This window comes from Crocuta crocuta, unplaced genomic scaffold (genome assembly GCF_008692635.1).
Source record: "Crocuta crocuta isolate KB4526 unplaced genomic scaffold, BGI_CrCroc_1.0 scaffold3, whole genome shotgun sequence".
In the NCBI taxonomy this organism is placed as follows: Eukaryota; Metazoa; Chordata; class Mammalia; order Carnivora; family Hyaenidae; genus Crocuta; species Crocuta crocuta.
The window spans coordinates 16,952,712-16,971,833 of record NW_027529934.1 but is presented as its reverse complement, the minus strand read 5'-3'; the positions used below and the strand labels follow the sequence as shown (position 1 = coordinate 16,971,833).

The 19,122-nt window shown below is 35.7% G+C and overlaps 1 protein-coding gene across 2 annotated transcripts in view; it reads left to right on the top strand.

Moving 5' to 3' along the window:
• RABGAP1L (RAB GTPase activating protein 1 like) overlaps positions 1-19,122 on the top strand; it is a 674,356-nt gene that overhangs the window by 347,266 nt on the left and 307,968 nt on the right. For both annotated transcript variants that reach the window (XM_077763327.1, XM_077763328.1), the window contains exon 13: positions 4,142-4,255. In XM_077763327.1, coding sequence (XP_077619453.1) covers positions 4,142-4,255 — 114 coding nt within the window. The remainder of the gene's footprint in view (positions 1-4,141; positions 4,256-19,122) is intronic.

Here is a 19,122-nt window from a genome sequence, read left to right as displayed (position 1 = left end):
AGAAGGAAGGCATGCAGTGGAAACAGTGGCATTTGTCCTATCCATAACCATGACGTAAGGCCTTCTCTGATTCTCAGAAGCTAAATTCTGAAGAAGTGATGGAAATGGTAGCTGGCAAATTTAGCTTCTACCACACCCTGTCCTTTCCATCCTCCTTCTGGGTTGTGTACATCTCTATCGCATGGGGATATGCAAAGCTGCAGTCAGAATGTTTACCAATTGGTAAAACATTACTTTATGCAAATAATTGTTCACTTTTGCTTTTATTTGTGGATTAATAGAGACAAAGATAATTTAGGACACGTGAGATACATGATAGGAAATTCAGAATGGGGAATGTATACATTAAAATGTCATCATGCTGAAAACTCTATTCATAATGTCCATGATATCCAAAGAAAAACAGCAGTTTGTTTTATTATTTAAAGTACACACACACAGGGGCGCCTGGGTGGCTTAGTCGGTTAAGCGTCCGACTTTCGCTTAGGTCATGATCTCGCGGTTCGTGGGTTCGAGCCCCGCGTCGGGCTCTGTGCTGACTGCCAGCTCGGAGCCTGGAGCCTGATTCAGTCTGTGACTCCCTCTCTCTCTGACCCTCCCTGCTCACGCTGTCTCTCTCTCTCTCTCTCTCTCTCCTAGAAATAAATAAAAATATTAAAAAAAATAAAACAAAAAAAATAAAGTACACACACACAGAAAGATGTCTAAAATGTTATATTCACCAAAACATTTAAAAAGTCAAATGTGATTCTTAAGGAGAAAGAATAATAATTAACAATTACTATTTTGATTTGTTTCTTTAACAGATATTCAGTTTATACCAGTCAGTGTGCTAATAAACACTTTGCATTATTTTATTCTAAATGACATAAATTTGGAATCATTGTCCCATTTTATAGATGAGGAAACTGAAGTTTAGTGAGATTAAATACCTCGTTGGGATCCTCTACATATTAAGTGGAGCAGCCAGAAATAGGACCAATGAGTTTATCTGGTCCAAGCCACTAACCCACCATCCTGGACTGAAGATCAGAACGGGAGATGAATGCCCTGGGAAGTAAATTGTGCATCAAGTTGTGAACCTCTGGGTAGTGGTGAAGTAGCTGCCCATGAGGAAATGACTTCTTCCCTCTTCTCGTTCTGAAGATGACTATCAGCATTTAAGGAGACTCTGCTTATGGGAACCATCCAAGAAGATGACTTCATTATCAGTTTTGGTCGTGCTATAAAATGCTTTTAGCCATATTTTTTAAAAAAAGGTTTTCACATGAAACCTTTTAACTCTAGATATTTCCATGGTGAGATATTTGGCATCTTTTTTGTCCTTATGTTTTCTTATGAAAATTGACAATTATAATTGAAATATATCTAAACAAAATTAACATTGAAGAGAAAAATCATTTTATCTTCCTTTTACTGAATGTTAGCTTTGATTCAAGTCTTTGTTGAAGAAGTGAGTGAATTTGGGAAATTAGGTGTGGATTCCGGAAATGTGTGCTGTTTTTAGTCTCAACAGTATGGGTAATTGGGAGGTGGTTAGCTTGAGCTTTGAAAACATGATTATTTTCTCTAATACATAATTTAATTCATATTAGTCTCTTTATGACTCTAATGTACCTTCTGACCTTCAGTTGTATGAAAGGGATCAGTGAACAGTATAGCAAAATATTTTATGTAGTTTATAAAATGAAGTTCCAGAAATTATTCCCTTAGTCAGCTGAGAACGAGCAATATGTTGGAAGAAAACTCTAGAAATGCACATTTATAGAGAGCATTTTAAAGTAACCCTAGGGGGGCGCCTGGGTGGCTTAGTCGGTTAAGCGTCCGACTTTCGCTTAGGTCATGATCTCGCGGTTTGTGGGTTCGAGCCCCGCGTCGGGCTCTGTGCTGACTGCCAGCTCAGAGCCTGGAGCCTGTTTCACAGTCTGTGTCTCTCTCTCTCTCAGACCCTCCCCTGTTCATGCTGTCTCTCTCTCTCTCCTAGAAATAAATAAAAATATTTTAGAAAAAAATAAAAAAATTAAAAAAAAATAAAGTAACCCTAGGAAGGGATGGTTCATTAAAGTAAGGAAAAATTGATGATTTCTACTTTCATTTAATTTTTACCCATTTATTTTTAGAAACAAATGATTCAAGTATGCATAGAAAGAATTACTCCATATTATGCATAGTTACTTTCTAGAAAATTTTGATCAATTTCCCTGTCTCTGAATCAGACTGTTGGTACCATTTAAACACAGTATGATGCCAAATGAGTAGGTAGTTTCTAGGGAATATAGTCCAATGATTTCTCTCCCTTAACATCTTGAAAAGTGTAAAAAGACTTATCCTGTGAACCACTCAGCACATGTTTGCCCCTGAAATAGGTTAGCAATGGCAGTAGTAACATTTTCACTGATCATCTTTTCAAATAGTTTATAAGGGGAACTATTACTGGGTGGAAAGAAAACCTTTCTATTAGGGAAAACCTGGGCAGTGAAAACTTTCACCTACCTGGTGCCAGATGCCCTGCTTTGGGGATCCCCTACTTAGACTCCATAACCCGCTGTATCTTTTTGTGCATTACCTTTATGTGTGCTCCCACCTCCTCTCAAAATTTTCTTTGTCATTAGAAACTGCAATTATGTTGATAAATATAAACTTTCTATGTATCCTGACACTTAAGGTATGGTAATTTTGTTTGTTTCATTTTTATTCAGCTGTAGCCTTACATTCCAATAAGCCTTCAGAATTTCCTCTGGACTGATTTGCAGTGTCTTCAGTGTTTGCTAGCAAATTTGGAACATTTCAGTTTGTGTCCTTTCTCTACATGGTATGAGATCTAATTACCACTCAGTGTGAAATAGCAGCTGAAATGAAAAAAGGCAGCAAGAGAAGGCACTGGCTTAACTCACAGTTAATCAGCCATTTCCTTCTTACATACTTCTCAGCTACAGAGAGAAAAGGGAGACAGCACTCATTAAAGCAATTCATGTATTAAACATTTTTTCCTTTCTTGATTTTAACTAAAATAGGGGATTTGTTCAAATCTTTATGCAACCAAGACATTAAAGAACACTTTTAATTTGCGCTGGGAGTCATTGGTGCTTCTTAAGTTGTGCAAAATATATTCATCATCAGGGCTGCTGGAAGTAGTTCCCTCCTATTGTCCTGACATTTAAACAGATAAAACAACATTCATAGGAATCAAATCCAATCAAATGATTGGTTAATAACTTTTTATAAAGCTTAGAATTTTATTCAATTCTGAGCTCTTGGATCATGAAACCTGTCAAAGAACCTCTAGATTTATCTTTAAAGCCCGTGTCATCTTAATATAGTAGTTTGGGAGGTTTTTGTTCTCTGGAGCGCACGAGTTGATAACCTATCAGCAGGAAAAGATTGATATCTTTACTTCTTTAAATTATTGTGGTCTGAGTTTTCACTTATCAGATGGTCAAAATTGTGAGAAGTTAGTCATGTGTGGTATTGGGCAGGTATGGAAAAACATCTCCTCCGCCAGTGTTTGGAGTAGGTACTGTTACACCACCTCAGAGGGGAAAGTACCTTCATTAAAAATGGAAATGTTACCTACAGTTTGACCTACAGCTCCACCCCTAGGAATCTATTCTTGAACATGTATGTATAAAAATGTTCCTAGTGATATTATTTGTAATACAAACAGAAAATGCAAAAAACTCATTAATAGGAGAATAGTAAATAAACCATCATATATCTTCATCCAGATGTACCTCCTTCTTTTTAATAGCTGCTCTTAAAGACAATAAAATATACTTGCATGTACTGATTAGGAATATTCTGAAGTTATTCTATTACATGAATGGATAGTTTTCTTCTATTTGTGCTTCAAAAAGCAAAGGATGGAGATGTGTGTATACAACTTCCCCCCCGACCTCCCCTCACGTGAGCGTATGTTCACACATCTATAGATAGATGGATGAAAGGATACAAAAGAAACTGTTGGTAGCGTTGTAGCTAGTGAATGGGACTATGGGTCTGAAATGGAAGGCAGGTATTTTTGGTGGGGGAAGCATACTTTTTTCTGTTTTTGGCTATTTTTTTACCCATATGCATATATTATTTTTCATAATTAAAAAGAAATTTTAAATGAATGACCAGGTCAATTTTTTTTCTTTTTTAGGACTCAGCCCAGGAGAGTGTCATCACTCGAGATATTCATCGTACGTTTCCCGCACATGATTACTTTAAAGATACTGGAGGAGATGGGCAGGAATCACTTTACAAGATCTGCAAGGTAGGGCCCTCAACCTCATTTTTTCTAACTTATTTTACAGCGCTGTATCTTAGGAACCCATCTTAAAGACTTACAGATTTTTTTTTCCTGTCTTCATTTCTTATTTGCACTGTGCCCCTTGATGCTGGACAACCAGAGCCCCTTCCTAGCTGAGAGACTTCTTGGCTTTGCATGAGAAAGAATTCAAGAGCAAGTTTAGAGAAAGGGATGAAGATTTACTAAGTCTAAAAGTAAGAAAGGAACTACTTCACAAAGTAGTGATCTCTCATCCCAGATGAGGAAAAGGATCCCCTTGGCCTCTAATGAAGGGTTTTAAATACTTTTAAAAAATTTTTAAATGTTTATTTATTTTTGAGAGAAAGAGAGACAGAGAGCATGGGCAGGGAGGGGCAGAGAGAGAGGGAGACACAGAATCTGAAGCAGGCTCCAGACTCTGAGCTGTCAGCACAGAGCCTGACACAGGGCTTGAATGCACGAACCATGAGATCATGACGTGAGCCAAAGTCAGAAGGCTTAACCAATTGAGCCACCTAGGTGCCCTGGGTTTTAAGGTTTTAAAGTTAGCTAACGTTTATGGAAAGGGCTTATTCTTTAACTTTGGCTTTATCATTTGCATTGGGTGGTTAGTTTTTCCATTGTCTTAGGGTTGTGAAATTACCTACAGGTAGCAATTTTAAGAGTGTCTGGCCCTTGTGGCTTTTACTGACAGAGGAATGGGGTCTTGTGGTTTTCTGAGTCAGATTGTGTGACTCTTTTTATCACCTGGTGGCTTTTAGGTTAAGGGTCAGCCTAAAACCAGAATGACTCTACTTAGGTCAGTTTGTCTCTTCAGTCTCCCTTCCTTCCTACCTTAGTTTCCTCTGCTCAGTACTGAGTCCTGAAGGTGACTTTCTGACTGCATGCTCCCTGCCTCCTTGTCGGGGAGGGGGCGCACTGTGGCCTCGCTTTGACTCTGGGGCTAACAGGAAGGGAACTAAAGGTCCTCTCAGGCTACTGTAGTAAAGGCTCAGAGGAGTCCTGATGACTGCCCTTATGCCAGGATAATGTGGCAATTGTCTCAATTTTTGGACACCACATAAATGTAAGAAACAATGTGGGTTTTTAATACTGGTAAGGTCTCTGATACTACTGGTATACTCTAACTTATCCCACATGATACATCTTTGTGTAGTCCATTTTGAAATCTTTTCCCCCATTAGTAAGCCTGGAAGAAAACTTTTTCCTGAACTTTAGTAAATATGTTCTACTTGGATGTAAAAGATTCTGTTTCTGTTAATGGAGAATAGTCATCAGATTACTAATTTTTCAAAGTTATATCAGAAATGCAAAGTGACTTTTTAAATCTTTGCATATCGTTAACTCATATTGTCAATGCTAATTGAGGCCAAAAGCTAACAACTGCAACGTCCATTAAACAGAGTTTTGCCCTTTATCCTCAAACTTAAGATGCCTTACAAAATTTGGTGGGTAAACTCCACATTGCCCTCACCTACCATTCCAATAAAAGTTCTTTCTGAACAGCAGACTACATGAAAATCTTGTAATAATATGGAGAGAAAGCAAATACCATGGCTAATTTATAAGTTAGGTAATCAGTTCCTAAATAATTAAACTTATCCTTTTATTGAGTAGCAAAATTTGGCCAGTTAGATATTCAGAAGTACGTTCATATATCAGTGTCATTTTATATTTACTGATTATTTATAATGTTACTTATAAAAGCACTTGCCTGCTTGTGCTAACCAAGTAGGACTGATGCCTAATTCTGCAAATGGCATAGCATTCATTAAAATCCTTCTTGCATGTTTGTAGTTTAGCCCTCTGCCCTCCCCTATCTTTTCTTTTTCCTTCCCTTCCCCTTCTCTTCAAATGTAACATTTGGAGGATTATAAACACTGATCAGAAAAATTCTTTTATATGGATATATCATCAGAGCTAGAAATGCATAAATAAAGTCTGAGAGTGTACTGACTTCTGGAAGGGAATACATCATCTAGTTTTAAAAATGCCACAAACCATTGAAAACCATTACGGATATATAATATATTCATTATATGATTGTAAAAGGCAGAAGTAATGATTAAAAATTTTTCTCCCAATTTTGAAATTCTGTCAGCTAGTTAGCTTCTGGCTTACATAAGGAAGAGAACAAAATTTATATAGTTTTTAAGTTTACATAGAAGGGTCTGACTTATGGTATATAGGAAAACATTTTCCTCCTAGCATTCAGAATATTTTCAGCCAATCAGTAACTTTTCCCTCAATTTTTCTCTGGTTGATACTAGTTTTTTCACATAACTAAAACAGATGGTTCTATGTGCCTGCAGCCTCTGACTTAACAATTTTGCTTCATTGTAGTAAAAACAGTATTTCCCTCATTACATAATATTTGCAGGAGAAATATCTGAACCACGACCAAACACAAAAATAAAGTTAAATAGTTGGTATCCCTTGCTTGGATATTGCAGATAATAATCCAACCTTGAATTCATTAGAGAGTATTCATTAATACATTCATACAGCTTGTGTGGCCATGGTTAGATCATCAGTGTATACTTTGCAACATGATTAGACAGTTTTAAAGCCCTTTCTGAGTTAAGAGTATGAACAGTGTAGCTCTAAGATACTTTGTAACTGCTGAGCATTTAAAATTACACTAAATTTTGTAAAAATGTGGAAAACAAAAGAATCATATTAAATGCATTTCAAAATCCAAGGTAGTAAATAAAAGTAGCTAAGGCTGGTAATGTTGTACTAAAATATATATTACCGAAACATTTTACAATGCCCTTTGATAATGGCGGGTGGGGGGGAGCAGAGATGAATATATCAGAATATGTTGGAGAAACCAAAATTTGCTGGTGCCCTAAGTGACACAATCCTTCTTCTCTTGATCTGTTATGTAGTAGTTCAGCGCTCATGCAGGGAAACCTCAGGTGGTGGTGATAACTCACAAATAGGGTAACAAACTTATGAGCACTTTAGAATTTTGAGTATTCTTCTCAAGTCTGTGCATACATCTTCCTTTGCTTTTTCTATCAAATTTGAGCCATAGTCTTTCATTTTATGACCTTCATTCCATATCCCCAAAAGTTGCTATATGTAAAAAGGCCACTGAGTGTGGTCTGCCTGTTCTATCATTTTTATTTCTAGAATCATATCCAACATCATACCTCACACACTCAGCAATATACGTTTGAGTTTCTACCCTGGATACCTTGCACAAATCTGAATAAACATTAATCATACCTTGATTTTTTAAAAGGCTTCTTCTTTACCAATTCTTTTTTCTTTTCTCTTTTTTTTTTTTTTTTTTTGGTCCCTTCCTTCATCTTTCTTTTGATCTTACTGCACTGGCCAGAATGTCCAATAATAGTGGTAAAATGAAGCAATTATAATGGACATCCTTGTTATGCTCCTTATTGTAAAATAAATGCATCCAATGATTTACCATTAAGAATGATGTATCTTATTTCATCATCAGCAACACACTTATAGATCTTTTTTTTTTAAAATACAGTGTCTTCCATGTGTTACAATACTTTCAAATTTACAAAGTACTTTCACATACATTACTTCATTTATTTCTGACAACTTATCACTGAAGCCTATACTAGAAATATAATATGCTGTGTTCTTAAATTGAGACAGAAATTATTAAGAGAATTTCAGTTACAATAAGTGTGGAAATCAATTCTGGTTTCAAGGATATAGAAGTCTGACTTTGTAGTTAAAAACTTTTCTGTGGCTCTGGTGACATGAGAAATGATCTGAACTGTCAGATTAGAGGGAAGTCTGTTAAAAATTTGGTGTCATGTTTTAATGGCCCTGTCAATTTCAGGTTTTGCCTCTTAATATCTTTTTCAAAGTAGGAGGAAATTGAAATGGTTCAAAGATTCCTCTGTTGTCATAAATTTATGTGAGGAAGTTAAACTGAAAGTATAATAGAATTCATAGAATTCTGAAAATGAAAAGTTTAGGGTTCTCCTAACTCCCTCCATTCCTCCCTTCTTCCTTCCCTTTTCTTGTCTTTCCTATTAGTCAGGCCAATAACATATTTTAAAATAGTGTCCTTGAAAGAGGGAAAATATACTAGCACCCCAAGTATCTTTAGCACTTTTCTAATTTAAATATGTTATAAAGTCTATTTTGAGTCGGGAGACAGGTTGGCACAATTTAAAGGACTGAACATCAGGAAATCTGGTTCTTGATTCATGAGCAGACCCACGACTCTGGGAAAATCACTTTTTGGATCTTCTCCTCCTTAAGACACTGGAGTTTGATATGATTATTTCAATTGTAATTTGCAGTGATTTTAAGCATTTAAGTTTTTTCTTAAAATATAACAGATGAGTGCAGAAGTTAACAATTCCTATGTCAGGAGATCTATCTATCTATCTATCTATCTATCTATCTATCTATCTATCTATCTATCTATCTATCTATGTATCCAGCCATCTCTCAATACCAGAGCAGGAAGTAAGTGTGTTTTAACTTAGAGACTTCACCTGGCTTTCTATTACTGTGTTTGGGTGTGTGTTTCATGCACACATGAAATGGAATACAGTTAGTGAATTACTTTGAGATATACATCTCTTTAAAGATCTGAAACCAGTCAGTCATAGTAATCAGCTAAAATATTGTTCACAACAGCACAGACTTAAGAGACTCTTCGTATGCAATTTAATTTGAGTACTATTGCCTTTTGTAATTTTCTGATTTGAGTAACTGCTTTCTGAAAAAGAGGCTACTACTGTGAGTTGAATGGGATGGGCCAGATATATTACAATATCTTTCTTCATCTGGGTTAATAAGTATAATGGTTTGTGAAAGGACAAAAATAAACTTAAAAATAACCTTGCTTTATCCAATATTGTTCTCAAAACAAGATTGGATTTAATATAAGAACTAAAACATTTCAAGTATTATTTTGATACCAATGATTTTGAAGAATGCAAGTGATCACTGACATTTGTGAAATTAGATAGAACATACATTATTTATATTGTTCACTAGGGTTAAGGGGGTATTAATGGTTATAAGGATGACTTATTTTTCACTGACATGATAGTATTTTCTTTTTTGTTGTTGTCGTCATTTATTTATTTATTTTGAGAGAGAAAAGTAGAGAGTATAGGGGTGGGGGTGAGAGAGAGAGAGAGAGAGAGAGAGAGAGAGAGAGAATCCCAATCAGGCACCACACTGATATGGGGTTTGATCCCACAACCCTGAGGTCATGACCTCAGCCAAGATCAAGAGTCTGATGCTTAACCAGCTGAACCACCCGGGTGTCCCAATAGTGTTTTCAATATAAGTTTCTATTTGACTACCTGTAATACAGCTCTCTTCCTTGGGGGTGCCTGAATGATTCCTTGTTTGAATGACAGCATTGACTAAACCCATTATAGGCCACTCTTCTTTACAAAGCCCAGTTTGCCCAGCAGCATGAGCAAGCTGTGGGACTTCTCCAGCTCACATCCTTGGAATCTGATTGGCTCATTGGTGTGGCAGATTGGTGTTCCTGGATCAAAATGCACCCACAAGGATTTCATTGAGAGCTCTACCTTGGGGGAATCAGGCAGCCCTTAGAGAATCAAGTAGGCCTTTTCTATTCTCTGTGTACCTTCTCTCTCCCTTGAGTTTCTGTCATGCTTCTTTGAATCATAACACCCTTCTAAGGTAGATCCAAATAGGATGCAGCTTAGGAACCCTTTGAGTCCCTAGGGTCAACTCTGCTTTGCCAGCACATCCTAATGGGCAGTGAATTAAGTGGTTTCAGAAGACCTTGAGGATGGCAGAGTATTCTCATATGAATTAGTTTCCTTAAGGAAAAATTAATTCTTTCAGGTCATACAGGAAGAAGTCTTGGAGAACCTTCCTAAAAATTAGATGATGAAAATAAGACAAAAACAGAGAGGGAGGCAAACTATAAGAGACAAGCAAAATACAGAGAACAAACTAAGGGTTGCTGGAGGGGAGGTAGATGGGGGGGGATGAGCTAAATGGATGATCGGTGCCAAGGAGAACACTTGTTGGGATGAGAACGGAGTGTTATATGTTAGTGATGAATCACTAAATTCTATTCCTGAAACCATTATTACACTATATGTTAACTAACTTGGATTTAAATAAAATTTAAAAATAAATAAACGATAGATAGATAGATAGATAGATAGATAGATAGACAGATAGATAAATGAATGGCTGAGATAAGTAAATAAAAGCTTACAGCATCGGGGTGCCTCGGTGGCTCAGTCAGTTAAGTGTCTGACTTCGGCTCAGGTCATGATCTCATTGTTTCCATGTTCAAGCCCCACGTTGGTCTCTGTGCTGACAGCTCAGAGCCTGGATGTTTAAGATTCTGTGTCTCCCTCTCCCTCTGCCCCTCCCTGACTTGTGCTCTGTTTCTTTTNACAGAGCCCGACGCGGGGCTCGAACCCACGAACCGCGAGATCATGACCTAAGCGAAAGTCTGCCGCTTAACCGACTAAGCCACCCAGGCGCCCCACTTGTGCTCTGTTTCTGTCTTTCTCTCTCAAAAATAAATAAACATTAAAAAAAAATTTTTTTTTGAAAAGCTCACAGTGTCAGCATGAAAAGGTGCTCAACATCATTCATCATCGGGGAAATGCAAATCAAAACACAAAGAGAGATACCACCTCACACCTGTCAGAGTGGCTAAAATCAATAACACAAGAAACAACAGGTGTCGGTGAGGGTGTGGGGAAAGGGGAACCCTCTTGCACTGTTGGTGGGAATCCAGACTGGTGCAGTATCAGTCCTTTTTTTTTTTCTTTTAACTTGTTTTACTGTTTATTTATTTTTGAGAGAGAGAGAAAGAAAGAGCACAAGCAGAGGAGGGGCAGAGAGAGAGGGAGACACAGAATCCAAAGCAATTCCAGGCTCTGAGCTGTCAGCACAGAGCCCAACACGGGGCTCAAACCCACAACCCGTGAGATCATGACCTGAGCCGTAGTTATATGCTTAACCAGCTAAGCCACCCAGGTGCCCCACGTATGAGTTCTTTCTTAGGTATATCTATTGCTAATATCTTCTCTACAGCTTGCTGTTTTACTCTATTATCTCTTGATGAACAGATGCTATTAGTTTTTAAAAGGCCCTGTTTATTAATTTTTCTTTTATGGTTAGTATATTTGTGTCTTGTTTAAGAAACATTTGCCTAACTCAAAGTCATGAAAATATTTTCTGATGTAATTTATGAATTTTATCATGTTGCTTTTCACACTAAAGATTATGATCTCTCTATGATTGATTTTGATAAAATGTATCAATTTTTTATAAAATTTATCAATCTTAGTTTTCTCAGAGCTCCAACTTTTGGCTTTGCTGATTTTATCTATTATATGTTTGCTCTCTATTTCATTGATATCTGTATTTTTATTTCATTTATCCCATTTTAAGTTTAATTTGTTGTTTTTTCTCTTAAGATACAAAAAATAAATAATTTTTTAGCTTTTCTTTTGTTGTAATAGGTGCAGAAAAGGCTACAAATTGCTCTTAGGAACTACTTTAGATGCATTTTTGTGAAGTTTGTTTTTCTGATTAATTTTATAATCAACATAATTAAGGTTTAATTTGCATATAGTAAGCTGTATCTGTTTTAGACATATAGTTTGATAAATGTTGACACATGTATACAGCTATGTAACCATAATCAAAATACACCACAATCAAGATACCAAACCTACATCAATCTAAAAAGCTTCTGCACAATAAAGGAAACCATCAACAAAGTGAAATGGCAACCTACTGAATGGGAGAAAATATTTGCGAATTATGTATCTGATATCTAAAATATATAAAGTACTCATACAACTCAACACCAAAAAAACAAATAATGCAGTTAAAAAATGGACAGATGATATGAATAGACTTTTTTTCAAAGAAGGCATACAGATGTCCAATAGGTACATGAAAAGATGCTCAACATCACTAATGCAAATCAAAGCCACAATGAGATATCACCTCATACCCATTAGAATGACTAGTATCAAAAAGAAAGGAAGAACAAGTGTTGGTAAGAATGTGGAGAAAGGGAACCCTTATGCATGGTTGGTGGGAATGTAAATTGGTGCAGCCACTATGGGAAACAGTATGGCAGTTCCTCAAAAATTTAAAAATAGAGCTACCATATCCAGCAATTCCATTTCTAGGCATTTATTTGAAGAAAAACAAACAAAAAGCAACTGAAAAAGGCATATGCATTCTTTTGTTTATTTGAAGCATTATTTATTTGAAGCATTATTTATAATAGCGAAGATATGGCATTCTTTTGTTTATTTGAAGCATTATTTATAATAGCCAAGATATGGACACCTTAGTGTCCATATATGGATGAATGGATAAAGAAAATGTGGTATATACATACAATGGAATATTATCAGGCTATCAAAAAGAATGAAATGTTGCCATTTCCAACAACGTAGATGGACCTTGAGGGCATCATGGTAATGAAATAAGTTAGAGAAAGACAAATACCATATGATCTCACTTATACATAGAATCTAAGAATAAATGAAAAATAAAACAAGCTTATAGATACAGAAAACATATTGATGGGTGTCAAAGTGGGAGGAGGGCTAAATGTGTGAAGGAAGTCAAAAGATACAAAGTTCCAGTTATAAATAAATCATGGGGATGCAGTATGTGTAGTATACAGTAAAGTGACTATAGTTAATAATACTGTATTGCATATTTGAAATTATTAAGAAAATAGATCTTAAAAGTTCTCATAAGAAGAAAAAATTGTAGGGGGCGCCTGGGTGGCTTAGTCGGTTAAGCGTCCGACTTTCGCTTAGGTCATGATCTCGCGGTTCGTGGGTTCGAGCCCCGCGTCGGGCTCTGTGCTGCCTGCCAGCTCAGAGCCTGGAGCCTGTTTCAGTCTGTGACTCCCTCTCTCTCCGACCCTCCCCTGCTCACGCTGTCTCTATCTCTCTCTCTCCTAGAAATAAATAAAACATTAAAAAAAAAACTACAAAAAAAAGAAAAAATTGTAATTGTAGTAAAATAGGTTGACTGTGGTGACCATTTTGTAATATATACAGATATCAAATCATTATGTTGTAGGCCTGATAGTAATCTAACATATTACTATATGTTATATATTATGTTACATGTTAATTAAACTTCAGTAAAAATAAATAAATTTGGAAATGCTTCCATTTCCAAAAAAGAAATGATAGTAGTTCTAAAGGGGAATTATTGGCAGGCAAGTAAAAAAAAAGATTAGAAAATGCTTTTCATGTACTTTTGATTTGGTTTTTTGATACTTCAGTACAAGAAAACCAAAAGAACTCTAGATTTCTTTATGGTTTTATCATTATGTAAATCAAATAGATTTTCTTTCCATTTAAGTCCTATCTGTTAAAAAAGGATATCAAACATTTATATTGCCCCCAAAATTCCTCATGCCCCTTCACAAAAAATCCTATCTATGCCTTACCTCAGGTAACCATTTATCTTCTTTCTGCCATTATAGCTTCCATTTTTCTATAATTTTATAAATGGATCCTACAGTATATATTTCTAGCTTCTTTCATGCAGTATAATGTCTCTGAAATTCATCCCTGTGGTTGGTGTTTTTGGTAGTCCATTCTTTTGTATTCCTGGGTAGTATGCTATTATAACCCCACCAATTTTGATGTCAGATTTTATTATTGTTACATATATGGTGATATCCTTGACCCATTACATTTGGTGACTTTTAGGTTATTTTTTGGTATTGATCTATCTTAATTTTACTATGGTCAAAGAACATGCTCTCAATGTCTCAACACTTCTGAAAAAGTTTGAGACCTGCTTTCTGATATAAATATGTTTTATTTTGTATCGTTAGATAAAGTCTGTAATCATACTTTTCCAATCTTTTTGTAGCTTCTTTCTTCTCCTGTTTTGTCAGTTACTAATAGAATTGTGCTAACATTCCCAACTGTGAATCTGAACTTGTCTGCTTTTCTTTTAGTGTTGTCAAGTTTTGCTTTATGTATTTTGAAGCTGTGTTATTAAGTGCATAAAAATTTAGTATTAATGTGTCTTCATATTGAATAACCTTATTATCATTATAAAATGTCTTTCTTATTGCCGGTATGTACTTTGATATAAGTATGACCAAATTAGCTTCATTTTGCATTGTATAACTTTCAATATCCTCTTACTTTCATTTGAGTTCTTATATTTAAGGGGCCTCTCCCTTAAGCATCTAATAATTGAACTTTATTATTTTAACTAGCTCTTCAAATTTTGTGTTTTTTTTTGAGTATTGAGTATATTTACATTTAATGAACCTATGTATTTAATTTTAAACTTACTATATCACTATTTGTTTTCTATTATGTTTCATCTATCTGTTTTTTCTCTTTATTCCTCTCATTTTTCGCTTTACACTTTATAACTATTATATATAGTTTGTATACTTTTAGTAGTTACCCTAGGGATCACATCAGGCATTCTTGAGATATTAGAGTACACCTTAGGTGAGTACTTGATCACTCCTCTATTAGGCAAGATGTAAGGCAAGAACCTTACATCTCTTTAACTCCATATATTACTTTTTGTTCATTATCCTATTATTATCATGTATTTAATCCTGTACATGTATCAATACCCACTTACCCCCACACACAGAGTTTTTTTTTTTTTTTTTTGTATTTTAAACTATCCATATTCACTTAGACTTACCTGTTTATCTGTTCTTATGCTCTTCATTTCCTCCTTCATTACCTGCTTCCATATCTGGGATTGTTTTCCTTTAAGCTTTTTTTCTTCCTTTTAATTTTCATCCATTTTTTTCGTGTAATAATGATTTCAGGAATAGAATTTGGTGATTCATCACTTACATATAATACTAGGTGCTCATCCCAGCAAGTGCTCTCCTTAATGCCCACTGCTCGTTTAGCCCATCCCCCCACCCAGCACCCTGCCAGCAACCCTCAGTTTGTTCTCTGTATTTAAGAGTATGGTCTGTCTCCCACTATGTTTTTATCTTATTTTTACTTCCTTTCCCCTATGTTCATCTGTTTTGTTTGTTAAATTCCACATATGAGTGAAATCATGTTTGTCTTTCTCTGACTGACTTATTTCACTTAGCATAGTATACTCTAGTTCCATTCATGTTATTGCAAGTGACAAAATTTCATTCTTTTCAATTGCTATGTGATATTCCAATGTGTGTGTGTGTGTGTGTGTGTGTGTGTGTAGAAAGGGAACCCTTGTGCATGGTTGGTGGGAATGTAAATTCCACACACACACATACACATACCAAATCTTATCCGTTCATCAGCCAATGGACATTTGGGCTCTTTCCATACTGTGGCTATTATTGATAGTCCTGCTATAAACATTGAGGTGCAAGTGTCCCTTTGAAACAGCATACATTTATTCCCCTGGATAAATACCTCATAGTGCAATTTCTGGGTCATAGGGTAGTTCTATTTTAATTTTTTGAGGAACCTCCATAGTGTTTTCCAGAGTGGTTGCACCAGTTTGCATTTCCAACAGCAGTGCAAAAGGGTTCCGCTTCCTCCACATCCTTGCCAACATCTGTTGTTGCCTGATTTGTTCATTTGAGCCATTCTGGCAGGTATGAGGTAGTATCTCATTGTAGTTTTGATTCGTATTTCCCTGGTGATGAGTGATGTGGAGCATCTTTTCATGTGTCTGTTAGCCATCTGGATGTCTTCTTTGGAAAAGTATCTACTCATGTCTTTTGCCCATTTGTTTACTGCATTATTTGTGTTTTGGGTGTTGAGTTTCATAAGTTTTTTATAGATTTTGGATGCACACACTTTATCTGATATGTCATTTGTAAATATCTTCTCCCATTCCTTCGGTTGCCTTGTAGTTTGGCTGATGGTTTCCCTCACTGTGCAGAAGCTTTTTATCTTGATGAGGTCCTAATAATTCATTTTTGCTTTTGTTTCCCTTGCCTCTGGAGATATATCTAGTAAGAAGTTTCTGCAGCCAAGGTCAAAGAGGTTGCTGCCTGTTTTCTTCTATAGAATTTTGATGGCTTCCTATCTTATGTTTAGGTCTTTCATCCATTTTGAGTTTTTTTGTGTATGATTTAAGAAAGTGGTCCAGGTTCATTCTTCTGCATGTTGCTGTCCAGTTTTCCCAACACCATTTCCTGAAGAGACTGTCTTTTTTCCATTGCATATTCTTTTCCTGCTTTGTCAAAGATTAGTTGGCCATACATTTGTGGGTCCATTCTGGGTTCTCTATTCTGTTCCACTGATCTGTGTGTCTGTTTTTGTGCCAGTACCATACTGTCTTGATTATAGCTTTGTAATACAGCTTGAAGTCCATAATTGTGATGCCTCCAGCTTTGGCTTTCTTTTTGAGAATTGCTTTGGCTATTCAGGGTCTTTTCTGTTTCCATACAAACTTTTGTATTGTTTGTTCTAGTCTGTGAAGAATGCTGGTGTTATTTTGGTAGGGATTGTATTGAATATATAGATTGCTTTGGATAGTATTGACATTTTAACAAATATCTGTTCTTCCAATCCAGGAGCATGGATTGAAGAAGTTTTTAATATTTCTTTAGTAAAAATATACTAGTGAAAATTATTTTATTTTTTATTTGTCTGAGGGTATTTTCATTTTGTCTTTATTTTGGAAAGATTTTCATTTGAGATGGTGTTTTCCCTAGTATTTTAAAGGTGTTATTCTCTTGTCTGTAGGCCCTTATCATTTCTGTTGAAAGATGGCTGTCATCTTATGGGTTTTTTTTTTAATGTAATACATCTTTTGTCTCTGCTTTAAACTTTTAAATTTTTTTGGTTTATCTTTAGTTTTTCAACAGTTTTTTTTAATGTTTTTTATTTATTTCTGAGAGAGAGAGCGTGAGCAGGGGGGGGTCAGAGAGAGAGGGAGACACAGAATCTGAAACAGGCACCAGGCTCTGAGCTAGCTTTCAGCACAGAGCCTGGCACAGGGCTCAAACCCGCAAACCGTGAGATCATGACCTGAGCTGAAGTTGGACGCTTAACCGACTGAGCCACCCAGACGCCCACTTTTTTTTTTTTTTATAATGTGCCCTAGGTGTAGTTTTCTTTATATTTGTACTGCTTGGAGTTTGTTATTGAATATGTGACTTGACTTATTTTTCACTTTTAGGAAATGCTTAGCCATATCTCTTTCAATTCCATTTGGCCTTGTTCCTTTATTCTGGACTTCCAAGTATTCATATTTTGCTATGTCACTTATCTCTTACTCTATTTTATTTTATATGTTTCCACCCATCTTTTGTGTCTTCATCTGGATATTTTTTACTAATCCTCTCTCTAATCTATTGGAGTCTTAATTTTGGTTTTTCTATTTTTCAGTTCTAGAATTTTTATTTGGTTTTTCTTAAAAATAGATTCTATCTCCTTTGTGAAATTTTTTTTCTATTTTCTTAGATTAATCATAGGTATTTTATTTTATTTTTTTAATGTTTGTGTATTTTTGAGAGAGATTGAGACAGAGCATGAGTGGGGGAGAGGGCGAGAGAGAGAGGGAGACACAGAATCTGAAACAGGCTCCAGGCTCTGAGCTGTCAGCACAGAGCCTGATGTAAGGCTTAAACTTGGGAACAGTGAGATCATGACCTAGGCCAAAGTCGGACACTTAACCAACTGAGCCACCCAGGTGCCACAATCATAGGTATTTTAAAGCCCAAGTCTGATAAAGTCTATTATCTGATCACCTGTTTGTATATTACTATTGTCTGTTGACTTTCATTTTCTCATATTTTCTTTCATGCTTATTTTTAATATAAATCTGGATCTTATATGTGAAAAATTATATAAAGGCTTTGGATAATTTTACTCCAAAGCAGATTTAGTGTTTTTCTGGTAGGAAGATAGAGTCTAGTGGATCCCATTGACCCAGTGTTTACTATTTGTTTTGCTTCATGGGTGAAACCCTTTCAGCATTTCAGCTAAAAGCCTGAGGTATTTATTATAAATATTCCTCTTTGGTGGGCTCTACATCTTACTTTCTGTGTCCTTGACACTATGAGACCACTGAAATCTCTTCTTAGTTATGTTTAATATTCTTGCAGCCCACTTTTTCCAAAATTTCCCTTCTATGAAATATTATTTTGTTCCTGTGAGGAGATATGAGAGATCATATTTTCACAATGTTCCCCTTAAACTTTTTATTAGGTAAGTTGTTCGTTAATATTTTCAGATTTTCTAGGGGTAAGGGGAAATATTCACTGACCCTCTTGTTTACAGTGGAATAAAGAGAGTACTAGATTTGCATACTAATAAATCTTAATCTCTGAGGGTAAGAGTTTCATTTAGTTTCCCTGCCCTTAAATCACTCATCTTCCATTTTTTATTTTAGGCAAATTGTCTAATTCTGCTTCATTGCCAAGGACAGTTATGTTTATAGCCATTTAGAACAGCAAATGCATGCTCATACATATACATACACATATAAAAGAAATCTTAGCAACTTTATGTTGGAAAGCTTCACAGTGTGTGTTTGTGTTTAGGGGTTAACTTCATGCTTAGGTTTTGCTTATAGTATTTCAAAAACATTTTTTATATTAGTATCACTAACTCATACATGAGGGACTATTTTTGGGTGGTTTTCTTTTTGTTCCTTTTAATATCCATATTAATTGGACAGACTTTCTATGGGTCAGAGCTCGATTGAGAAGACATGATGTTATTTTAAATATGAATTTTTCTTCTGAAACTATAACAATGAAAAGGTTAGGTTTGTGAAGCTGGAGTCCTGGAAGGAGAATGAGTGACTTATAATGCTCTTGAAAGTGTCTGAGTTTTTAAAAATTTCTTTATGTGCTTAGTCCCATAAGAGCCTTTCTAAAATAGCTTTGTAGTTTCTGTGGAACCTGT